At 27.8% G+C, this 27,575-nt stretch overlaps 2 protein-coding genes across 3 annotated transcripts in view; one reads left to right on the top strand and one right to left on the bottom strand.

Annotated features, from left to right (window-relative positions):
* The window catches only part of LOC136990394 (gamma-taxilin-like), a 325,532-nt gene that overhangs the window by 172,748 nt on the left and 125,209 nt on the right, over positions 1–27,575 (bottom strand). The window lies entirely within an intron of this gene.
* LOC136990343 (zinc finger protein 143-like) lies at positions 4,951–26,275 on the top strand. The gene is made up of 8 exons (XM_067288734.1): positions 4,951–5,278; positions 12,734–12,954; positions 16,715–16,865; positions 20,711–20,842; positions 21,534–21,607; positions 24,334–24,434; positions 24,933–25,083; positions 25,159–26,275. Exons 1-8 carry the CDS (start codon positions 5,079–5,081, stop codon positions 25,854–25,856), a joined length of 1,728 nt encoding a protein of 575 aa, XP_067144835.1. The 5' UTR covers positions 4,951–5,078; the 3' UTR covers positions 25,857–26,275.

The raw sequence follows: 27,575 nt of genomic DNA, 5'->3' as shown, positions 1-27,575 counted from the left end.
TGAAAAGCCGAATGCTTTGAATCTTGCCTATAGGGAAGAAACATGTACCTTTTAAAGTCGAATGAGAAAATTTCAGTTCTTATTTAAAAAAATTAAAATTATGGAAAAGAAAAATAAATGAAAACGGAGGAAAGAATATTTCCCCTTGTTGCAACAGTTTTTGGGCTCCAATGGAGTTGGCTTCTCTCGAGGTATGAACTCTATTTTAAGAACATTTATCACAGCTTATCATCTGGTTTGAGAAATATGTTCAAAATAATAATATCGATAAATTTTCATGGATTCAAAATCCATTTAATGCCAGTGCTCCATCTGAATTTACTGTTGCAGAAGAAGAGAATCTTATTGAGTTGTCTTGCGACAATACGTTGAAAACGAAATTTAGCAGCATGGAATTTACTGAATTTTGGATATCAGTAAAAGATAAATATCTCTTTTGAGAGTAATGCTCAGAGAATTTTAATTCCATTTGCGACTTATTTGTGCGAAGCTGAGTTTGTCGCTATGATAAAAACTAAGCACGAAAGTCAATGTGGAGAAGGAAATAAGGATGGCTGTGTCTAGTTTGAATCCAAGATTTGAGAAAATGTGCGGTGATCAACAGGCTTATCCATCCCACTAATTATAATTAAATAAATTTAATTGCATTTTTTTGTAATCTTAAATACGTGTTTTATTTATTTTTTACTTAAGGTCTTAACTCTTTAATAAAAAATATTGGCTATTTCGCTATTTCACAAATTGTATTTGTTAGAATTTGACATAGGGCGCCTTGGAAAAATCCGAATTTAGCAAGGGCGCCGAGAAACAAAAAAGTTTGGGAACCACTACTACAGCACTGAAGGGTAATTTGGAGACATTCTATTTCGTCTCCTTACAGTCGTCTTTTTATAACTGTATGTTTAACATGAAGTAATAATGATAATATATAATTATCTATTTAGGCCTTTTACAGAATATTAAATCTATAATATATACTATAGCAACGTAATTTATTTATTAATAAATTTTTGGCTGTTGTATAGATTGCACCCTATGGAATTCCTCCCGTCAGGGGACCGAGACGAGTTCAACGATACCCTACTTTTGGACCGGAGACGACAAATAAGAAAGTTATCGGATTTACGATTTCTTGCCTTTTGCAGTGTTTTTTGAATAGTTTGCACATTTTCACCGCTAGGCGGTGGTTTATAATTTTTACGCAGCACAAGATTAGCCGTTAGTCTCTTTCCTTATGTAAATTTTAAAAATGAACTTCCTTAGGCTTGCATTAGAAGTACTTAAAGATAAGAAAACGTGTATCGAGTGGTTACAAGATTAGGATCTCCTTCGTAAAGCAAAAAAGTGTAATAGATGCAAAGAGTGGATGAAATTACAAGTGTTCACCGAAGAGAATGATTAACACGGTTAAATTTACCTATGGTAGACAAAATGGCAGCTCGTCTCTGATTCCAGCAAACAGAAGAAACAGTGGGGACGCACATTCTAACCTAACCTAACCTATTCTAATAAGACGGCCGGATGGCCGAGCGGTCAAGGTGGCAGCCTACCGCTCTGGGGGACCCGGGATCGAATCCGAACGGGTCGAATAATCCCCAGGAATTTTTCGGGGAATGGTCCGTTCGGATATGTCGGGCCCCGTCCCTCACCACCCGGTCGCCCCATTGTGGGCCTGGCCGAACCCATAATGGGCCTACTAAAACAGGCCCTCTTAGTGCCCACAGGGCGAAAAGAGTTAAAAAAAAAAAAACCTATTCTAATAATTTGGTTGATAATAATTATGGTATTTTATTAGAATAGGTTAGGTTAGGTTAGAGCGTGCGTCCCCACTGTTTCTTCTGTTTGCTGGAATCAGAGACGAGCCGCCATTTTGTCTACCATAGGTAAATTTAACAATAAACACAAAGGATGGAAACGCCTGCGATGCCAGAAGCACGGACAAGAACAACAAATCACTACTGGTACTTTCTTTGAGCAAGTCCGAATCTCACCACGGAAAGCAATCATTCTAATGTACTGCTGGGCGCACCAGATGAAACGAGATAAAGTAATCCACGGGTCGTCAGTGAAGATGAAAGGTCCTCCTCGAACACCGTGATAAATTGGTTTAATTACTGTCGTGAAGTCACCATGAACCTAGACACAGAGTATGATTCGGAAGGAAAAATTGGCGGACTCGGTCATATAGTGAAAGTCGATGAAATGAAATTAGGAAGCCGAAAGTACAACAGTGGCAGGATGGTGGATGGACACTGGTTGTTGGGCATGATCGACCGAGAAGCAGGCTATCGATTAGATATATGCCCCGAAAACTGCCGAGACAAGCCGACATTGGTTGCTCTCATACAGAAGCACGTGGAACCCGGAACTACAGTCATCTCGGATCTTTGGAAAGGATATAGTAGATTAGAAGAATATGGATACGAGCACCAAACCGTCGATCATAACGAGAATTTTGTAAATCCCGAAGATGGTGCCAATACACAAACTATAGAATCTAACTGGCGACCATTGCGAAGACGACTCAGCCGTGGTGGAATAACAGACGATAATCAGGCTTTACATCTGTGCGAGTATCTGTGGCTCCGTGAAGCACAGCGACAGGATGTGGACCCCTTCCTCAAGTTGATCGAGAACATTAAGCAAAAGTATCTTCTGTAGATATGTAAGTTCTTAAAGTTTGATTATCAATAAACACAATGAGATCACGAAATACTTTTTTAATGCGGACAATATGTATAAAGAATCAGAAAGCGCCACCTAGTGGAAAACTCTAAAATGGCGTAGAATGCATTGTGAAAGGTAAGAAATCGTAAATACGATAACTTTTTTAATTTATTGATAAAAGTATATTATAATTACGTATAGTTTAATATTATATATGTATATTTCTCTAATACTTCTTCTGTAATAATAAATCCATTTATATATAATACACATTTATGATTAGAAATAAATTATTTTTATTATTAAATAATAGTATTTTCCGTTATTTGTTATAATTATTTTTGTATTTTAAACTGTATAATAATATTAGTGTTGCAACTTGTGGACTAAACCTTTCATAAATGGAAGGTTCGATACATTAATATCGCTACGATTTTTTGGGTTTTGTCCGATTTGGAACACTTCGTCCCGATCGCAAAATTTTCCTGGAATGTCTCAATTTATCCATTTCTACACGAAAATATCCTTTCTATTTCAAGAAGGAAATGCCTCCAGAGAGAACTTCGTGGGAAACTGGCTTTTATTTAGGTGTTTGACACGAGAAGAAATCTCGAAAAACTTTGTGGCAAATTCGTTATTGGGACGCAAACCTGCTTGCAATCAACTATTTTTTTATTATAAAGATTTTAGCCACTCGGCCACTGGTGTTCCAAATTGCATCACTAGCATTTTCATTGCTATTTCGCCTTCCTCGGTACTTAATAGACCAGGAAAAGTTTAGCTGAATTCTTATTTTTTCATTATTTTCGCCCTTTGAACATTAAAAGAGCCTTTTTATTAATCCCATCGTGAGTTCAACCAGACCCACAATGGGGTGGCTGATGACGAGGGAACGAAGTCCGACAAATCCTGGACGGACAACTTTTGAAAAATTACTGAGGTTTGCGATTTATCCGGACATCATCTCGGGTCCCCTAGAGTAGTAGGCATTCATCTTAATTAACCACACGGCCATTCGGCCATCCTACCTTATCTTTGATAGATATGTGTTTCTACAAAATTTTCCAATTATAGTATATCTAATAATTTCATAGTGTTAAAATAATTGAAAGTCGGGAATCCTTTATATTAGAGTTTACATTATAAACGTTATTAATAAGTTTTTTATCATGATAATAATAATATCCAATTACCATTCATTTTACTTTATGTATTCGAATGCTTATTGGTTAATTCTTGATTTCAGATTGTGAATACGGACATAAATGTATGATTTATTAATGCCAAAATATAATACAAAGAATTTAAATTAATATTTTATATATGACTATATAAATTTATTTAATTTAAAAATAATGAATGGAGTTAAATCAAAACTTAAAGTAAAAATTAAGCAATTTTTTAAAATTCAGTTGCTTTTTTTAAAACTCTTTCCACATTGTGAGCACTAAGAGGGCCTTTTATAGGAAATCCATAATGGGACGGATCACTCCCAAAAAATTCCTAAGGATTTTTCGACCCGTTCGGATTCGAACTCCGGTCCTCAAGAGCGGTAGGCTGCCACCTTGACCGCTCGACCATCCATACGTTGATTCAGATGTGTTATGGTCGATTTACACACAACAGTGACGTGCCGGCACAGTGCAGTAAGCATCGATAAATATCACACATAGCCAATCAGAATTTCATGTACGACACTTGTATGATTGACAGAATACAGATCACGTGTCATAGATGAAACTCTAATTGGCTATGTGTGATATTTATCGATGTTTATGCACCAAACGGTCACTGTGCCGGCACGTCACTATTGTGTGTAAATCGACCCTTATAATGGGGCGCATTTTTTTATGCAGCGAAAGTGTAGCGAAATGACGTCACGAGCAGCGTTGGTCATTTAGAAACGGGTTTCAGAGGATTAGCTGTAAAGCGCTTCTCGAGCGCTGCATAAAAAAACTAGTCCAATCTAAAATGGAAAATTTAAACAACAAATATAAATATGATTTAAAGTAATATTTTTTAAATTCATAATAAATAATAATAAATATTATTATGAATTATTTATTTATCGAAAATATAAGAAATATTAAAAATAAATTATTTTCTCTCATCTATAATTAATAATACCAACATGTTTCACGCTAGGTGTTCCCAGTAATAAGAAGTAAACATTTACAATTGCAAAATTCGTTTAAAAGTAATATATATTAATATTCCACTATAGTAAATATCAATTAGTTTTGCAGTTATAATAAATTAGAAATATATTCTTAAAAAATATACCAAAACTGAGTTTAATTGATATTTTTAAAAATTTGAACCAATCAGAAGCTTCGTAAGATCATGTTTAGTCATAAGGTGTGATAACTGTGATTTAGATTGTCGTTTGGTATTTTGTTAACTCTTTAAAGATGGATGTGTTTAATATAAACGAAACTGTGACGTTTCAAGACTATTTAGACGATAACAGTGACGACAGTGATAGTTTTGCTAGAGAGATTTTCTTAAACGAACAGAATAGGAGGATTACATGTGATGAAAAGAATCAGATCAATTCGTCAATTATGGAGATCGATCATCAGCTTGTTGATCACGAGCAAGAAAATGCGGGGTAAGTTGCTTGATCGATGTCTGTTTACAAAATTATTATTATTATTACTCCTTTAATAAACAAGAAAAAACAATGTTACAGTGAAATCCGCTTATTATGATCACTTTGGCATTTGCAACTCTTGATAACAATAACCGGCTGATAACATTAAACAGCATTATTGAACTCAATTTATTACAGACAATTACAGTATGAATGTCTACAATTTATTTGAAGTTTGGCTGACGGTATTTACATTTTGTAAAATATAAAAGCATGGAAGATCAAACAGTCTTTTAACATCAGTCTTCATGCGTGTTTGATCTGGACGATGGCTACTAAGATAGCCGAAAATATTTGGTAAATAAAAACTTGTTGCTGGAACAGGCTATAACTCTTTAATTTTACACGTAACTCCGGTTTAAGTTTATTAATATCTGTCTTCACGATCGCCAGTGATACACAATCTTCGTCTATGGAGATGATCTTTTTATAGAGACTTTTGTATCTTCTGTATTTTTATATTTTATTAAATGTAAATACTGTCTGCCAACTTCAAACAAACTACAGTAATATCTCTGTTTTCGTTGATTTTTCTGCAAAAAAATTTGTCTCGGATTTCGTCGGCATGCTCATGTCACCTTGCTGCTAATTTTGAAAAAAGAAAGGGCAACTCACGTGTTTTCCTGCTCAGTGTGGCATTGTTTCTTGTTGTGTGAGCATTACTCCATGCGTCTAGCCAATCAATTCCATTGCTATCCTTTCCTTTTAGCTACATCATGGGACCAAAAGCTTTTATATTAATTTCTTATTGTTTTTAGTATTAAACACTATATTTATTCTTTATAAAATATGTTTTTGGTATGTATTTTGGAGTGTTTAGATTGAATTAATTGGATTTTCATTGATTCACATGAAAATAATTGCCTCGGTTTTTCGTCGGTTTCAGATTTCATCGATTGTTTTTGGACAGATTATCAACAAAAATCGAGGTATCACTGTATTTGCTTTTTAGTAATGGCAGTGTCACTGGAGGATGTTTTATTCAATTTGCATTATTGCAGAGGTGTAGCCTCTGTAAAAAGGTTATCTCTGTAGATGAAGATTGTGTGTTGCTGGTGATTGTGAAGACTTTTTTATCTTCTGTATTTTTATATATCTTACAATTTATATTTATCACGAACTGTACATCTAATACAACAAGCTACCAAGTTGGGATGCCACTATTAGAAAACAGTTGAAAAACACTGGTTTATTATATTAGATGTTATTCTTTTTAGTTTCATCAATAGATTAGACACTGACACACTTATTTAATTTTAGTTTTGTTTTGGTTACTATGCCTTGACTCTGGTTCGGCATAGTACACAGCCACTGGTGTCAACTGAGTATAACCCACTAAACTCAAAATAATAATAATAATAATAATATAGTAAATATAAACATAAATAAACTGCAGGTAAGCAGCACATGTTCGGTGAGAACCTCACAGGTTGCCAGATAGACTTTACATAAAGTAAAGCAGAATTTCTCAAAATGTAGCCCAAATTTAAATTGGTTCAAAAAGTAGTAAGTCACCCAAATGTAATAACGTAGAGCTCTACAAATATCTCAATCTGCTACTTGTAGTCCAATCTTGCAATCCTGAAACCCAGTTGAATTTTATGAGATAAGAGAAAACAGGATAGTCCATGCATAAGATGACACCCAAAAATGTGTTACTGTAAAACCAAAGCCATATTGATCAGATCAGAGTTGTTCTTGGTTTATTGATTTCTTATAGTATGGAGGCACTTTGACAGAATTTTTGCTTTGAATTTCAAAGTAGCTGTATTTTGAACTAACTGAATTCCTTAACATCTTAACATGTAGATTTTTATATCCTTGGCTGGGCCAAGGATATACAGTTATGAATTAATGAGGATTTCCTGTATTTTATTCCATGTAAAGAAGTTGCCATGTCCCTTTAAGTGTCCATTCATGTTTTGTGCTTTAATTGTGGTCCTAATTTGATTATAATGTTTCAGGATCTACGTTTTATACAGTGCATAATGTATTTTATTCAATAAATAAAGAAAAATTAAGATTGAGGTATGAATATTTATTTTTTACTTCCATTTTTATCTGATACATGGATATGGCAGCAACAAATGGGGTAAGAAAAATTATTATATACATGGGAATCAAGAGGCAGCAGAGACGTGTACAAGTGTCTGTCCCTTAATTTCTTTACAACACCTAAAACTCCTAAAACTTCAACACTTAAAGCTCAAAGCAACCTTATAACTCCAGGCCATGAACATTTATTGAATTATAAATTGTTTAATTTTATTAGTAATAAGTAATTTTTTAAAATTAAAAGCAGGAGAGATACAACTTGGAACATAAACATAAATGAAGTCTGTTTAATTTAAGACATAGAATTTGTAAATGAAGCTTACATCAGCTTTGTTATCAACTCTAACAAACATTGAACAAATTCTAGTGGTTATTAACATTTTAACAAATATAACGTCAAATACTGAAAGTTTTGAAATACTTTTTAAAGTGTTTATGCTTGATTACTATTTTAATTTTATCACATTTTATACTAAAAGCTAGATAAGGAGTTAGTGGACTATATTGCAGCTCAAGAGCTACATTAACTTATTTTAGAATAATTTAGTTTTGAAGCTATTCATATCTCTCTGGATAGTTATGAATAATAAGATAGATCTTCTGCTTGTAGATCTGAAATGTTTGCTACTACAGACTGGAGATAAAAACAATGTAACATGATATTTTTTCTCCGATGGCTGTCTACTTTGGTATTGCTTGATCAGTTTTCTGGAACTTCCATTTAAAAATGTTCACGTCAGTTAGAGGCACTTCTTTTCGTTGTACACAGTCATTACTGGTGAAAGCATTATGTTTGTTTTAAAAGCAAGTGGTCATTACATGTATGAACTGTTATGTAATGGGGAGAAAGTGAAGTACAAGAGCACAACTTGGTGTTATGACTAAGGAATTGGATTTAAATAAAATCTAGCGATAAGACAATTCTTTATTATGATAACTAAATAGGTAAAATAGATCAGGAGAGTAATGCAAAAGGTAAGTAGAACAATCATGAGATTAAATTGAAAAAAGAAATAACAATAATGAAAAGATAAAAACTATCCTGTTAGAAATTACAGATAACATAATTGGCAGAAAAGTGTTTTTACTATCCATACTGCAACAACACTGTAATCATTGTATTTGTTTTATTTAAAAGTTTTGTTTTTACTGAATGACATCATTACATGCAAGAGAAAATAACATAAAATAATATAAAGCTGCAAATAAGTATGAAGATCTTGTGTGATGGTGTTAAAATAATTCTCTCACTAACAAAATTTTGGTGTTCTATTCAGGATCCATTTTTATTTCTGACGATATGCAACTTATACTCTTTAATTTTCTTATCTTTGTTCTGTATACAGTTCCCATAAAAAATTAATTTTGTATTGATGTCTGCAATGAAAAGGTAGATATCAAAGCAAAGATTTCTTCAACATAAGAAGTAAAATATAAAGGAGTCAAGATTAATTACAATTTAATAAGCTGAGCTTTTTTTATTTATATTTTTTAAATACCAGTAGAACAAAGAAATCTGTATAAATTCACATTTTTTTTAAAGTGTTAATGATAAAATCTTTAAAATTATATTATATATGTAAAACAATGACTGGGGTTCTAGTTTTCTTTTTATATTAAACTATATTATTGTATGTTGAATTTGAAAACTTTTGGACATTAGTTGGACAAAACTACTTTTGCTTTTTTTAATAACTTATAATATGTTAAAATACAAAACAGAATTTTGTTCAGTAAGAAACTACTTTAGTAACATAAGTGAAAATATCTTTATATACCGTATTTTATGGACTATAAGATGCACTTTTTTCTTCGAAAAATTGCTTCCAAAATCCAGGTGCATCTTATAGTCCGTAGCGTCTTATAGTCCGTAAAATGCGGTATATGTTTACAAGTTTTTTTATACATTGTTATATACTGGGTGCATAGTGAAGTCCTTTTATGCCGACATGCGAGTAATTACACAATATACAACACATAGAGCCAGTTCTGATAGGTGTGCAGTGTGTGTGTGTGTGTGCGCAGGTGACCAAATTATCAGAGTGGCCAATAGTGCACTATAAAATATAAAATTCAAATATAATTTAATATCATTTTAATCTAGTGATTGACAATGAAACAGACTGATGTTTGCATGACAACTGATGATATAAAGTTAGTATAGCTGTGCAGTTAATGGATATAAGTAATGCTGAAGCATGTTAAGTGCTTTTCATCAGAAAACTTAAAAGTACAAGCAACAGGTGATGAGGGATTTATCTGTTGAACCAGAGAAAAATTCATCAGTGTGAATTCTGTAACTGCTACAATTGTTTCTTGTTTTAAATCATGTGTAAAAACTACAAAATCTTGAAGTTCATAAACTTTTAAAGTTTGCAAATTCCAAGCTTTATGTTAATGTCTTATGATTAAGCTTAAGATTACACTTACGTAACTCATTATGAATGGTTTCATTGAATAATATAGATACATGGTTTTACATTTATGCTTAATTTTCATTGTGAATGGGCCTTTATTCCTGTATTGTTAATCTTAAAGCGTTACATACGCTTAATTGTTTTAATTGTTGACAGAATCAAAAGAAAATTAATTAAAGAAAGTGATGCGCACAAACATTATTAATTTAAATATTCACATTTAAATAAATTTTTTTACACACATACATATATATTGTATTTGTATACTAAATAAGAATAATTTTTTAAAATTAATTTCATTTTAATTTGCAAATTCTATTTTATGGCAGGCTAAAATATAATTTTGAACAAAGGTCTTTTTTATCTACAGGACTGCTTGATTTGAATAAAACGAAAATAAATATAACTTATATCAAATATTTTAATAGATTTTTTTTTATTCCTGTGAACTACATGAAACTATCCTTAAACATGCCAGTAGGATTTCATGGGTTGGGTTAGTTTATGAATTTACTCGCAATCAACATTGATAGAGGTGGCCAGATATCTGTACCATGTAGATGGCTAACAGTCCAAAATTGACCTTGCACATAATAATGAAGACATAGGAAAATGAGATATGCGCATTATATGAAATTATGTTAAATATTTATTTCTCATGTTATAAACAAGCACGTGAGAAGTACACATTGTACTATCTGTGCTTGACATGTGCATTAACATTTCACACTTTCTATTCATGTATATAGGGTATCTTTTTGTACTAAATTGGTTGTGTTAAACAACTTTGTAATTGTCCTTTTTTCCATATTGTGCATTTTTTACAAGATGGGAGCACTAACTACAGAATTTTACACCAAGGGCACTACAAGCATTTTCATCTTTTAGTGCATAATCACTTTACTATAACTATATGTCACATTCATAACTCTAGCTATTTACATTTGTCAGTTATGTGGGTGTGTACAGAATTTACTATGCACCCCGTATATGTATTGTTAACATTGAGTCACCTGTTGTTTTTTGAGGAGTTAAAGCTACAAAATTTAATTGACGAAACTTTTTGCATATGTATAATCCATCTTCAAAACATTTAGAGCATAAAATTGAAAAAATATTTGCAAATTTTACTTGTAATATAAATTAAAATGCATTTTAAACTGTATAAGATTTAAATGTTTTCAGTTTTAAGGTAAAATATAGTACAAGAATAGAAAGTAATTTTAACAACAGTAAATCATCATTATATAATATTTAGTCTTACTCCTACTTCATTTTTATATATATATTTCAATAGTTATTGTCTTTAGTTTTTAATAAACATACAGTAGTATATTATGATATGCTCTATGTGACTTCACAATGGAATTTGAAGAACAATTACTAAAATATAATTAAAAAAGTAAAACAATCAAATTGAATAGTCACAAAAGAGTTTTATAATTTAAATTATTTTAAAAAAGTAATAATTCCTACTAGAAATCCTATAAAATAATTGTTAAATATATTTTGCCTGAGATCAAAGTAAATTTTATTTCTACATTGTATCTCCTTTGTCAGAATAAATGTATAAAATTGATTTTATTTTTACATGAATATCTGATATATTTTTATCCAATTCTTTGTTCGAAAATTAAAACAAATAGAAATTTAAGCAAAATATTTACGGAAATATGAGATACCTATCTATGTAAAAGCAGTAACTGAAGTATAACTCGTTTAGATTTTAACTATTTAATATAAATTAATTTTGATTTTTAAATCAGGAGATAAGTTTTAGCTACTTTTGGCTAAATTCTATAATATAATTAATTTAAAAAAAAATTAGCATAAATGTAGCCTGAAAATCTATCAGTTTGGATTTACAAAAGATAAATTCAGAAACAAAAAACATTGAAAAATTTTCAAGGAATCAGAAAATATATAATTTATTAACATTTTTGAGGTAAATTTAATTGGATTTAATCTGTTTGTTGCATTAGCATTCCCTAAACTTCACTGTTGGCCCACCAGTGGCCAAGTGGTTTCATTCCCCGAACACTGGGAGTTCGGTTGTGGGTTCACACCTAGCCAGAATGTGGGTTTTCTCCATGTCTGTAACACCTGAATAGGGGTCAGTTACCCTTAAAAAGACCTCCCGGTAGGCATCTCCCCTAGGCAGGTCACCCAAGTGTTGCATTGCCATAGCAATAAATAACTTAATAAAACAATCACTCACTGTTAAAGGTGCATTGATTAATTTAACATAATAGAGCCAATGGACCTTTTGGAGATTTACAGAAGAATTATCAAAATCAAGCTTAATGAACCAAATTATAGTCAAAAGCTATTGGGATTTCTCTCTCATTAATTTTAGTTTAATAGAAAAAAAATTGACCTAGAAAAATTTAGAAGTTTTGTCATTAAAGGATGTCTATTGTTCACTTTTTGTGATAATGAAATATAGCAAACTTATCACAGAATAAATATGTAATTTATAGAACTAATAAATGGAAAAAATTAACTAAATGTAAATTCATATAACTATTGAAGAATTAATTACTACAAAGTCCAATTCATTTTGTTTACAGAACAATTATATTTTATTCTATAAATAAAATGTGTCTGGCTTTCAGCTTGGAGTTTGATAATGTTATGTATAAAATACTATTTGTTAATTCTTATGTGAATTTAGTGAAATATAAAGAAAGACAAGTTTTTTGAATCAAGTTCTTTCTGTGAATTATTTATTTTTAAAAATTTTTCTAGTACAAGAAACTGGAAAATAAGTTCCTGAAAACATTCTTCCATTTTTGTGAAAGGTTTTCACTTATGGAGTTTGTTTTCTTTATTTTTTACATAAGATTCTGTTTAATTTTACTGAAATAATAATAAATTTTATATCACTAAAATATTTGATAATTAAAATACCATTTATTATTAAATATATTCACGTATTTAGATACATTCATCATACCGTATCTGCCGATCAAATACGTATGCAGATAAATCCGGGAAACAATCCTATGCCACGAAATCCATCTCATGCTACGTTAACTATAGAAAGCAGAAATCAGGAAACAAATAGAAAAGAAATAAAACGATATCGGTGCAATTATGAAGGTTGTTCACGATCCTACAGTACTGCTGGAAATTTAAAAACTCATCAGAAAACACATACAGGTAAGATCATGTGTTACAGTAATTTTGATTCATTTATTTTATTTTAATTAATCTGATAAAGATGATTTAGGATGTTGTATTTCATAATTTTCTATTCTAAATTGTATATATGAAACTGTACTTGTATATGATTATACTTTTTGTAAATTTAAATCTTTTACATGTATTAAACTTAATAATAATAAACAATTTAAAATAAAATATAATATCACCTAGACTTATACAGTTGAACTCCATTTATACATAATTGAATCCTTCATAATTGAAGTTTAGACTATTTACAAAAATTTATAATATTTTTGGGTCTATCTTAATCCTTTTACATCACCACAGAAGTAAGTTACATGGTTTTGGTTTTTTGAAGACAGTACTTCTTAAAAAACAAAGGTAAAAACAGGTAAAAAGTTTTTGTAAATAGTCTAAACTTCAATAATGAAGAAAATATATCCTGAGTATTCATGAAAAATTGTATCCATTTATACATTTCTCAGTTGTATACTTTTTGCAGTTATATGGTAAATATTTTCTGCACTGTACTTTCTCCAATATAAAACACTTCAGTTATATATTTTTCATTTCTATGATTATACCCTAATATTTCATTCTTTGGTATTCTACAGCATTTATTTCTCACTTATTCGTTATTCACTTTGAAGTGGAAAAATTTTAAGTGATTATTAAAAAAGAGAAAAAGTGAATATTCACTTCAGATTAGTCTAAATTGCCAGCAAATGCCAAAAGCAAACCTAATAATACATGATGTGATGCTATTTCTGACAAAATTTCCATTTGGCAAATTAATTTTAAAGCCAAACATATGCTGGATTTTGTATATCAAGTTTGTAAAGGAAACGAGCAATTATTTATTGTGACATTGTCTCAATGCTGGGCTGCAATTTATAATCATATTTTTAATTTATTTAATTTAAAATATATGCTCTCCACCTCAAATTTGTACTGTAGTGTTTTGCCCCTGTACATCATACTTTTCCTTTAACAATAGAATTGTGCCAATCATCTATTAACTGCTTTCAGGAGTTTTGAAATTGAAATAATGTGATTTCTGGTTTGCATCGGAAGCTTTTATGTAGTTAATTGGGGCCTCCTGCTCATAAGGTTTCCATATCTGTTCTTGGATTTCATCTATCTAACTCTGTTTTCGAGATTAAGGAAAAACATATGAACAGACGACAGTGGAAATTTAAAGGTCTACAATTTTTTCAAATTGTAGCCCAAAAAATTGCATTTTAGTTTCTCATTTTTTTCACTATTCACTGTCATTGTGAGCTAACTTTTGGAATGATTCTTCACTCTTTCATGTAACTGCAGTTTTGGCATAAGAAGACAATTGATGTCACATACGATACCATTATGTGACAAGTCCACGGAAAATAATAAGAAACAAGCAAAAACTTGATCAATTTTTTAAAAGTACATGGCTTAATTTCACACTGTTTTCCTTTTATATGTTTTTCAAATCTATTATAAACATAGTAAATTGAAACCTCTTTGTTAAGAATTACACATGACTTAAATTATATTAAATGATCAAAAAGATTTTGCAGATGACAATTGAACACGAACACAAAAACAAAACCTCTGCATATGATACCATGCTGCTGTTTTGTTAATTGGTCTTCCTTATTAGTGTTAATGATTGTAGAAAAACTTTTATCCCAATTTTCTCTACAATGCCTGAATAGTAGGTCCTGCAGCTTCAGTGGGGTTTACATACAAGTAAATACTACACATCCACAAAATTTTGTCAAAGTCAGTGATTACAAACTGCTGGGTTCCCCTTGTAAGTGGCAGTTTCAGCAGTCTTTATTTAAGTTGTTTAACACTGAATGTTAAGATCAATGTGAAAATTTGTGTTTTATATTTTTAAATTTTTATATCGTACATTTTTCTCTATTAGATCTCCCTGGCACCATGTGGAGAAGTGATGTTTAATGTTTTCTTAACTTTTTCTAATTTTTATAGTTTTTGTGTTTTTATTGCATATTTTCAGACATGTAATTGGGATTTCCTGTAGGTTGGTTTAGTAAAATAAATAAAATATACGATCAACATTTTTTAATATAAAAGATATATATTTTATATTACACACAAACACACAAAAACAAACTGTTATTCATTCATATATGAAAAGAGTGATTATAACCAATTATAACACATTTTTAGATTTATTTTTATTTTCTGACATACATATACCCTGCAGTGAGCTATATTTTTAAAATTGCGTGTTATCTTATATAAGCAATTTTTAGTGTTCCCCAGCATAATTGTTGAGAATCACTACTTTAATTGAATAAAAAAAAATAATTTTGAAATGTTATATGTTTCTAGAATTGTATCCCAATATAATTAATATATTTTGTAATAAAAATCTAATTGTATTTATTGATTTAAGAGAAGATAGATTTGATTATAATTTAAACAAATGGGAAACTAAAGTATGAAGCAGTATTTCTCAATCACATTTTAGAGTATCTTCTTGATGATAGCTATTTCTAAATTACATTTATATTTAAATTAGAAACAATATTTTTACTTAAATATACTTCATTTAAAATTATTTTATACTAATTATTTAAAATAACTATATTGATATAATACAGTTTCCATTATAACGTAAATTTATTATACAGAACAAAAAGTATATGTTTATATATTTTTTCCTGATATATATAATTAGTAGCATAGCCAGTAGAAACTATGGAGTTCAGACCCCACCTTTAGATATTCAAAACTTATTTTACAAATAAAAAAAATAAAGAATTAATTATATTTGTATTGTACATTGTAATTGTTTATTGACATACAGAGAGAGAGGCCTATTATAAAAAAGAAAATTAATACACTTGCTTATATCAGTGTAGGGCTATATGTATCTGAGCCATCTCAAAAGGGAGATTCAAATACCCGAATTAAATAAATTATGGCTATATTACTGCTTAATGTATATTTGCTCAAACTTTAATATAAACATTATTAAAAAAAAATCACTTTATCATTTATTAACTATTAAAATTGCTTGAAGAATCAATTCAGTATCATTTAAAATATGTAAACATTCTTGATATTTTAAAAATGTAGACAATAATTATAAATCCCATTTTTAAACAGAAAAAAATGAATTTAAATTAAATATTTTGTCATATTTTACATTCATTATTCATTCAGTGTTAGCTTTTTAGTAATTAATTAAATTAGATGTGCAAATACTTGAAATACATTCATTTAAACTAATTCTATCATCATTATAACACAAAAAAATTTCGATGATAATATTTTTATCAATTAAAATTTTTTTTATCAAAGTGATAAAATGATGAAATGAATAAATGAAACAAATAATGATGAAATTATTTTAAGATTATTACTTAATTTTTCATTAAAATCTTATTATTTAGATTCATGAATTAATTATTTTTATTTAAAGAAATAAAAAATTATTATTTTTTAAATTAATCTATCAATATTTTAGTTACATTTTACAAGTTCAGATTAAAAGGCAAATTGTTTACTTTCTGATAAGTTAAATTTCAGTCGTTTTATTTACATTTTATTAGATAAAATAATCACTATTCATTTTATTATTATTATTCAAATTTATTAAGTTGTCTATGTTAAATTTTAATTATATTTATGGCATATTTATTAATTATTGTACAGACAATGTTTTTCTGAAATTTTTATACAGTTTATTTGTTTAAATTTATCTAAACATTTATAAAAACTTGTTTTCTGTTTTCAGGCGAATATACTTTTATTTGCACCCAAGAAGGATGTGGAAAAGCATTTTTAACATCATATAGTTTAAAAATACATATTAGAGTTCATACCAAAGAAAAACCATTTGAATGTGATGTATCTGGTTGTGAGAAAGCTTTTAGTACATTGTACAGGTAAGACTTGATCATTTTTAATTATTTATTGAAAGAAAAACCTTTATTGTAATTTTTTTAATGTTTAGATTCCAAAAGACGTAAATTGTATTTCAATAATAATAATAACAACTTCATACAGTAAAGTTATGAAAGTTACACATTTCTTTTAAATCAAACTTAATATTTTATTAAGTTACAATGAAAAAAAATTGAAATGTATTTTATTATTTAAAACAGAATAAATAGTAAATCCATTAGTTATTTTTGATAATATGAAGAAATACTAATAAAATTACTGATTCTTAATATATAAATTTACAGTACATGCTATAATTTACTCACTGTACATTTGAGTTTAAAATGCTCATTGTAACCAATTTTCAATAAATATTAATTATTAAATATTAATAAGCTGTTAATTACATTTAAAAGATAGAGTATTTATTATTTCAGAATTTTTAACATTGTGAAAAACCGATAAATAATAAAAATGCTTTTAATAATAAACTACAAAATTTTAAATTTCTAGTTTTTAGAACTGTAATATTTTAATAACAAGGTAAATACAAAGCGAAAACTTTAGTTATGATAAAAGCATACTAGCTTTGACTATTTTAGAACATAGTTAAATGTGGTACAGTTAAAACAGATTATTATTAATATATGCGTTGGGATTGTTTATTCATTCCAAAAGACTATGCTGCTTTCTTAGTATATACAACTTTTGTTTTAGTCTTTAAGCTGACTTATATGATACATTGAAAAAAGTGTTGTATCATCAATATATCAGCACAAAAGAAAATTCATTAAAAGTTTTTAATTTTTCATTGATTTTTAAAATATAATTAATTTTCAATTTTTTAAAGTTTCATAATTTTTTTTACAGAAGTTTTTATGACACAATTATTTTTAATATACAATTTTACAATAAAACTACAGTAGATCGTCATTTATCTGAAAGCTTTCGGTTAACCGAAAGCTTTCAGATAAATGACTGGAAAGCTTTCAGTTGCTTCAAAACTGGAAAGCGTTCAGTCGAAAGCTGTTCGGCACGACACAGTCCGACTGGAAAGCTTGTGGACCAGTACCGGTCCGTGGATCAAATGGTACTGGGCCACCCAAGGAACATTAAATTATTTCCATTTTATTTACTGTGGTGTATTTCTGTCGGGTTTGTGCGACTTTCAATGGAAGAGAGGTTAACCGGGAGCTGAGAGACGTCACCTAAAACTGCACCAATACTGCACATGCGCAAAATCCCCCTTCAGCGGGCCGCGGTAAAATTATCAAACGTTGACCGGTCCGCGGCGATAAAAAGGTTGGGGACCGCTGTTCTAAAGTATAATTGTAGCAAACAAAATAAATATATTTTTTAATATATTTATTTTGTTTCTACAAAATAAAGAAATAATTTTTAATGAGACAATAGCCACAATTATTATTATTAAAAAATTTACGTTAGGCTTAACATTGATGAAAATTCAATGCAAAGCGACATGCAACGGAGAAAAATTTCAACATGGGATAGGTTAATATATTTTTTCGTACATAATCAGTTATCCGAACAACCCCAGTTCCCAATTGATTCGGATAAATGACGCTCTACTGTATTTAACAATGACATTGTTGTACATTTTGTTTAGTATATTTTTGCTTATTTAACTAGTAAGTTTGCAAATTACACATACAATATTTGCTAATATCTTTATATTAAACATATAAGTGCTTTTTAATTATATAATTATAATATAATTAAAATAATTGGAAGAGTAATTAAAAATTAGTTGAACTTATTTGTTGATATTAAAATGATTATTTAACTTAATATATTCAAATAAATGAAACATATTAAATATAATTATTGCCTTTCTGTTAATGCTTTCACCTGTTATGTTTTTTAATGTTGAATTAATTTATTTTAATAAATTCTGAAGTTTTTCATTTTGTAAAATTATTATTTTAAATCAGCAAATTTTTTAAAATTTGCATTTGTTTCCAAATTTAATTGTATTTTTACTTGAATCAAAGTTTTTTTGTTTGTATTATTTAGTATTAAAAGTTTTATTTGATCTTGTTTATAATAATAATGATAATAATAATTAAATTTTTGAATAATCTAACTTAAAATTTGATTTTAAAGTCTAACTACACTAAAGAAAATTCATTTATAGTTTTCCTTTTTTGCTGTTATTTTATTTAAGTGGTTGTATTTGTTTTTGTCTTCTTGTCTGTATTCTGTATGTTCATTATAAATTAACATTTTAACTTGAAATATTTGAAATGATATCATTTATAACTCATTTATCACTGTCATTTCTCAACTTTATGCAGTAAAGTTTAATTAAAACAACATCTTCAGCAATAATTTACAGTAAAGTTTTACATTTCAATTAAATATTAAAAAAATAACTTATTTTTTAAAAAATTAATAAAATATATTTTGAAGAAATGTATTTTATTAAATATAATTTTTAATAAATATTTGTATTTTTGTCTTTAATAAATTTTTAAAAATTTATAAGAAACTAAAAAAAACTGTTGATGGTAAGGACTAGAAAAATTTGCCAATTTATCTTACTTTTGTTTGCTAACTAAAGTATTGTAAAATGAACTAAATAAGACACACGAGAAATATGTTAAATAAATTACAAAATTATCTATGAAAATAAAATGCAAATTCTACATAATTATAATATAACTGGGGAGAAAGTACTTACATTCTTTAAGAATATAATCTCAATGTTTTAGTTTTATCTCACATGTATCAAAATTAACAAATGAATCACTATATTTTATGAGTAAGTGAATTCTTCCAATCTTAAAGAAATTGTCTTTGGATGTTCAAAATCATTTTAAAAATTCTAGGAAAATCAATTTGAAAAAGTAAAGATTAGAATATTTATCAATTGTATGAATATTTGTCATGATATTTGAATACGCAATCCACAAAGCCAGATTCTGTGATATGTTTAAAACAACATATGGAAGATAGAATCAAAATCTTTTTTGCAAATAACAAGAAACGAATTTCTGTAATTAATATTTTCATTTAATTCTTCTGTGGCAAATATTTTGTATTATTCTCTCATGTTATATATCAGCATTATGCCAGACTGTAAGTATTATTAATTTTGTGTAGTTTAATAACAAGTAAAAATTGAGTTTTTGATTAATTTTTTTAAAGTTTGATCATGAATGCACTTACTATTAATATTTAGTAAAAAGTCTTTTATTTGGTTTAATTAAAAGTTTAATGAATAAAAAATTTTTCTATAGTTTTATAAATCATACTGATTAAATAATAATTGTTTATTTTATATTTTAAAACCTCAAGCATTTCAACATAGATTCAAAAATTGACTCAGTTACATGGATTTGTATATTACTGGTAATGAATAAACACAGAATAAATTCATGTTGTCAATATTTCATTCAATTCATACATATTGAAAAAAAAAGAACACTGATTAAAACTTTATAATTGATTTTTCATGTATAGCTTTATGAGACAGTTAATGTTTTGAGATAATTTAATGACTTGAATACAAAATATAAATATTATTAGATTAAAATATTACTTATAAAGTTTACTCATGAAGTTGAGAATTTAAATACAAGATAAAAAGTTTCATGTACATTTCTATTCATTTAATCAGGATAATCTTATTTCTCCTCCTCTGCAATCCTAATGAAAAGTTCTGTCACTTATTATTAACAACTTTTGTTGTTATTCCCCTTCATGTTATTTGTAGAATAAGAAATGGCTTCCTCATACAACACAGATGGTGAAAATACTAACATCTTGAAAGTATACAAGACAGTGATACAATTCACAAACTTAAATGTGTGTGTGTACCACTTAGGCTAAAGGCCCACCAGCGACTTCATACAGGAAATACTTTTAATTGTGATAAAGATGGCTGTTTGAAGTTCTTTACTACTCTCAGTGACCTGAGGAAACATGTTCGGACTCATACCGGAGAGAGACCTTACAGGTACTGTACTTATGACTATTTACTATTACATTTCACATTACATGAATGTATTTTAATAAAACAGATAAATTAGTTAATATTTAATTATTCTTTGTTATTTTATATAAAAATAACCACAAAATTTCATACAATTAAAAAAAACTGTGAAATGCTTTAATGGACTGAAACTCATCTCACAAACAAGCACTTTTAAGCTTACACTCATCTTCAGGCAAGTTGATTGAAACATTAAAACTATAGCAGTCATCATCATAATAAATTATTTTATTGGTTGCTATGATGATGACTGCTAAAATTTTAGTATTCAACTTGCCTATAGATGAATTTAAACTTGCAAGTACTTACAAGTTTGTAAGATTATATTTGCTCTGGGGCATTTTACAACTGAATTTAATAATTTTAAAATTGGCTGAAGGTATTTACATAACAAAAATGTATACAAGCAAGTTGATTAATCAATAGATAAGTTTTTAATTCTGTAGTAACTAAAAAATCATCTTTTTAAATAAAAAAGTTTAGTGCTTTTATAGTTGTTTTTAATATTATATTGTGTTTTTTATCTGTCATTAATATCATTAATACAATTGAGAAAGAAAATAAAAGATGACAAAAGTTAATTTTCTTTTCAAGTTATTATCTATATATAATATGAGATTTTTAATTATTTTACAGTTTATAATTTTTATTGTAGATGTGAAGAAAATGGTTGTGGTAAAGCTTTTGCTGCAAGCCATCATTTAAAAACACATATAAGAACACATACAGGTAATATACCATTTTAAATAGGCATTATAATCTATAAAAATTTTGCTTATATTTATAAAATATAAGCAGCAACATTAATATGTAAACACACACACATACATATGTTGATTGTAATAATTACATTAAATATGAAAAATATGTATTACAATAATATGTAATAATATATGGTTTTTCATATTCATTTAATTTTAAATTTAGAATGTACCAAAAGTAAAGAATTAATTTAAATTAATTTAAATAAATAAATGAAATACATTTAATAATTAATAAATTAATCATGAGATTGCAGCCCAGCCACCTATCTGCTGTCAAATTACTTTATATCCAATTATTAAAATTACATGTTATAGCAGAAAAAATTTGGTAGTTTGTCTGGCTTACATTATAAATGTACCAGTACATTTTTAAATTTACATGCAATGTGTTTGTATTCTCAATTTTGTATACCTTTTATTGATTTTATAATTCAAAGGAATTAAAAAGTTGAATTAAATCAATAGTAATGTTTATGTTTGTTTATTTATATTTAACAATGATTTATATGCAAACTTTAGCTTAACTGTGAGAGAAATATTTTTAAACATTACATGTAAATGTACCATATTTCCGCATATTTTTTGCACCTGTATTTCCAAGAAATGTTTTTAGGGAAAATAAAATATTTGAGTATTTTTTGCATGGAAAATGCGAGACTTTTTATAATGATCCATTTAGTGTAGGAGATAGGACATGAGTCGACCAACAAGAATTTTCATGATATATAGGCACTTTGTTTACCCTCATTTCCTTGTATAAGCTTAAGAATACAGTATCTTTGTACTTGCTGGAGGTTATGAGGGTGGGGAAAAGGGCAGTTGTTAATTGTGATGTTTAACAGCACTTTAGTAGGTTCCTTAGTGTCGTACCAAGTAGAATTAACTGCAACTTTGTGAGATGGCAAGAAAAAATAACAGTTTTACCAAATAGTATAAAATTAAAGTAATCTGCTTTGTTGAACAGAACAGAAATCAAGAGGCCAGATGGAAATTCGATGTCAGTGAGGCACTAGTTTGCTACTGGCATAAACAAAAAGAAGTTCTAAGCAACCCAAAGTCCAATGTGAAGACATGGTCCCAAGACAGGAAAGTATTCCCAACTTGAGGAAGAACTGTTATGTTGAAAAAACACGCAACAACAGCTGTGCTGTAACATGATATGTTGCAATCATAGGCTTGAAATATTGCTCAGACACAAAATATTTCTTCCCTCAAGTTTAAGGCTAGTCAAGGATGGCTCAGCCGATTTATGGATGGGAAAAATATTAAAACACACCAATTTACACCTAAATGCTACTTCCAGCAAATGAACAACAAAAACTTTAATGTTCAAACGTTTTTGGCCATCTTTCAGAGGCCCTCGTCAGGAAAAAATTGATTTGAATATAAAAAACAGTTCTATCTTTTAACCGTTTTTGAACATAGTTGTGTTCTAATTTTTAACATTTAAATGATGTTGTATATAGAGATCGTTACGTACATAATTAAAATATTTTAAAAAAATATTTACATACCTATCAAAAATGGCTGCATACTGTTTGATGTCAGAGTTCAAGATATTTGAAATATGTATGCAAAGATTTTAACATACTAAAAGTATATTATAAAATCATGACTTCTGTTAATTAATCAAGATTTCTTGTATGAATAAATACTGATGTAGTCTATCTTTGAAAATAATTTGGGTATTTTTTGTACCTTGAATTTCAGTTAGTAAAAAATGGCAAAAGACTGCGAAAAATGTGCGCAGAAATACAGTAAATGCAATTTTATTTAATTTTATCTTATTTAATAAAATGTTACTCACAAAACCTTTTAACTGGTGCGTAACACACAATATCAGTCACTACAAAAGTTTTCAAAACCCCTCCTGGGTTCTTCTTCAGGTAAAAATTAACTGGAACGATTTTTGAAGATTAAAAAAGGAAGCAAATTATGTGCCGAACAGCATCGAACGTTAAAGTTTTACGTAAGGCCGATTGTTATTTTAAAAAATATCAATGTCACAAGGCATCATGGGAAACAGATCGTCACAGCTTTAACATAAGATCGAAAGCTATTTTTAGAAATATCGATGCCATCTTATCTTTATCTTATTTACATCAATTTGGAAAAATTGCTTTCACTAATTTTTCAGTTTTTATATTGTTTTAAAATTATGCTTGTATGCATGGATGTTTGTATGTGTGTCTACTACTATGTTTATAAAGTCACATCTTTCTGAATTTTAATATGCTTTGATAAGATAATTGATTGTAATTTGCAAAGATCTTTAATGCGAGTGTGTGTTTGGAATTCAGTTCATTTACAATTATTATTGCATCGTATATATCAGGTTGAAAAGCTATGAATTTTTAATAATTTTTATTACTATAATCATGTTTAGTTTCCCACTGTTATAAACACTTTGTAAATTTAATTTTTCATAATTAAATTAATGTGATTTTTTATAACAGAAGAATAAAAGACTATATTTTAATATAGTAACATCTGAAGAAGTATTATTTAAGCTGTTTTACATATAATGGCTCAGAATAAATAAAGAGTAGTGAATATAAAAATTTAATACATGTTTTTCTAATGCATATTGCTAAAATTATTCTAAATAAATAAATGTTTATTTTTTAATGATTCTATAAAATATTTATAATTAATATTAATAAGTTATATCTAATTGATTATAAAATATAGGTGAGAAACCTTATTCGTGTACTCAAGATGGTTGTTTGAAGACATTCACAACTCATTATAGTTTGAAGACACACATGAATCGTCATGATAGAGAGGATGAGGTAAAGTTTCATTTATTAATTTTAATCTTGAAAAGTTTAATCCAAGTTTATTTTTTATAACTTTCTTTAAAAAAAAAAAAACATGATTTTCTGTAAGTCAAGAAATGTTTTTCAATTAATTAAAATACTATTGAATTATTTTACTAGTGAAGAAACTAGTTTTTTTTATAATTAAGATGTAATGAATATATGATAAATCTTTTCAATATTCTGTAATGAAATATTTGCAGAGTTTATTTGATTGTTTAGCTTTTTATAGAGATTAAATCTGTAATGTAAACTTTATAACAAGGCATAGCTTTCGCTTACTTATAATTTTAATTTATATTTGGTCATTTGTTGTCGGATTTTAATACGAGCATTTCAGTAACGAAATTATAATTACTGAATGTAAGTTTTCTCTTTGTGTAGCATTAATTTCATGTAATTTAGACGATTTAAATTTATTATTTTTATAATTTTTTAATTATAATTTACACATATTCATTTTAATTTTAGGAAGATAATTCTGTAACTCAACCATTAATCCAGTCTACTTCTGTTGATTCAATAAATGTTCAAGATCTTTTAGGTTCAATGTGCAGTGAAGCCAACACTAATACAAATAAGCAATTTATGAATCCAGAAATTCCTACAATATCAACAACAGGTAATAAAATTATTTTTCTGTTGTTTAATTTATTTAATTTATAGCACCTTTTACTTATAAATCACTTTATTTCAGCATATGCTGTTATTCCATTAACAAATGTAAATTTTATAAATAATCAAATCAATGAAAATGAAGTTTCTATGAACAAAGTTGATAGAGCAAGCATTTTGCTTCCTGATGCTTTAAGTCAGCTACAGGTTAGAAGCGCAACGGATTCAAAGTTTTTCAATTCATCTCAAATGGGACCAGAGTTGTCGAGTATTGCAAACAAAGAAATGGATTTTATACAGGATAACAACTTGTTAAATATGCAGAATGCATTGTTAGTTGAAAATAATAATACAATGAACAGTGTCGATATTATATCAACATCAGTTAGGGAAGCTGAAATATGCAAATGTAAAACTGAGTGTAAAGAGGGTGGACATAGCTGTTGCATGGATTGTCCAGGTAAAGACGATGCGTGTGGTGACTTAAAAGACTCCGAAGAGATTTCTTTGCCATCTGATTCGGCACCTCTCGTGTATCCGGCTTACATCACAAGTCTTCCAGAAGTACCCGGTAATCAACTTCTTTCAGAATTAGAAGAAAATCCAGTTAGTTTCTCAGAAGCTTCTTGTCAGACAGATGAAGATTTCTATGTGCTTGTTGGTGAAGAAGAAGAACAATTTTCTCTGTCTTCTAGCATTCAAGGCATACCAGAACAAAATTTTGAAGGGTATGTCGATTCCATAAATAGAACTACCTTACAGAGTTCGAGTATTAAATAGCCGACATATGGAGAACAAATTAATGGTGATACAAATTATCATATTTTAGATAATTAGGTAGTATGATATAAATATTTTTAGATTGTTATAAAAAAATATTTTAAATATCTAGATTATTTTGATAAATTTGAGTAATTTTTATGTCTTTCATATAATCAGATTTGAATAACTCCAATATTATTTTACAAATTAAAGATAAGCAATACATGTAATATTGGATTTCAAATTTTTACATAGAAAAGTTTTATTTTATAAAGTTTTATATTTTTGGCAAAATCATACCATAAACTTAAGAATTTTCATTCATTTTGGTGCTACAGTAAATAAATGTTTCCATAACATTATTTTTTTCAATTTATTCTCGTTTTTAAGCTATGAAATTGAAACGGCATAAAATTAACATTACTTAAGTTTAGAAAATGAATCACTACATTGTTTTTTTATTTATTTATTTAAAAAAATGAATTTCCTTTATTGAGATAGTTTTGATTGTAAAATAAATTCAAAGCAATGATCTAGTTTTGAAAACTTTACTATTACGCTTCATAACAATGTATATTTTTAAAGTTATTCCATACTAATTAATATGATTTTTCAAAGTAAAAGATTCAGATTGAAGAATGCATGATTTACTTTTTTTAATTTCAAAATTATCATTTTATAAAATAACCTTTTTCTTCTCTTTCAGATTTTTAATCTCAGATAATGTTCTTAGAATCAGATATAAAGGTGATAAATTAATATTCTATTTTTTATGTATTGACAAATGATTGGAATTCAAAACAATTTGATATATTAAATTGCTTAACATACATAAGTACATACAATTTACTGTAATAAATAAATACAGAGAGATAAGTATTTTAAACTTTTATTACAGACTGATTGGAAATATTTTCTTTGATAACAACATATTGAATAAATAATACAATATTAAAAATCTGAGATATTCAGTAATGTTTTTTTTTATATATTTTACATTAAAGATAAAATACTTTCAATAAAATTAAATTATTCAGATTTATAATTTTAATATAGGTTATGTGAATAATTTTAAAATATTAATAAGGTTTCACATACTAAAATTTCAATAAATCCAGAACAAAGTTTTGAAAATTTTGACTTCTGATGGTCAGGATTTTATATAAATATGTAAATTTAATTTGTTTACAAGTGATTATTTTTCTAAACTTAAGATTTCTTTTACAGTTTAAAGTGGAATAGTAATAAATATTTTGACACCTTTATTAACTTGCAAAGACAGTGTATTTATTAATGTGAGTATTGAACAACAAATTTGTTGTACTGTTAAGTTAATTAGTTTAATTTATTAACGAGACAATGATTATTTCTGAAGAAAGTCACAAATATTTTTACCCATTTTTCAAGTTAACAACTATGCAATTTGATGCCGTATTGAAATTTAACATTAACGTGATATGAGTTTAAATATTCCTCCTCATTTGAATGAAACAATTTGTATTTTTTCATCTAGAAGAAATTTAATTTTTACAAGAATTAAATATATTTTCATTGTCATTCCATTTTATATATATATGACTTTGAAATAGCATGATATTTTAAACTCTAAAATTATATCATGGTGATTAGCTTCCATATTAATGATTCTAAACTAAATTAGTTTTGATAAAAGGATTCAGGTAGAAGCTGATATTTCATTGTAAAAGTATTGTCATGCCATTATTTTCTAAAAGCAAT

Source organism: Centruroides vittatus, unplaced genomic scaffold (assembly GCF_030686945.1).
Source record: "Centruroides vittatus isolate TY-2023 unplaced genomic scaffold, ASM3068694v2 scaffold_907, whole genome shotgun sequence".
Classification (NCBI taxonomy): Eukaryota; Metazoa; Arthropoda; class Arachnida; order Scorpiones; family Buthidae; genus Centruroides; species Centruroides vittatus.
The sequence above is the reverse complement of the archived record's forward strand: the minus strand, read 5'-3'. Positions and strand labels throughout refer to the sequence as shown.

Excerpts from the sequence above, each read along its gene's own strand:
- LOC136990343 (XM_067288734.1), top strand. The coding sequence starts at position 5,079 with ATGGATGTGTTTAATATAAACGAAACTGTGACGTTTCAAGACTATTTA. Across the intron at positions 20,843-21,533 it reads ACCGGAGAGAGACCTTACAG|ATGTGAAGAAAATGGTTGTG; the intron begins GTACTGTACTTA and ends TTTTTATTGTAG. Across the intron at positions 21,608-24,333 it reads ACATATAAGAACACATACAG|GTGAGAAACCTTATTCGTGT; the intron begins GTAATATACCAT and ends TATAAAATATAG.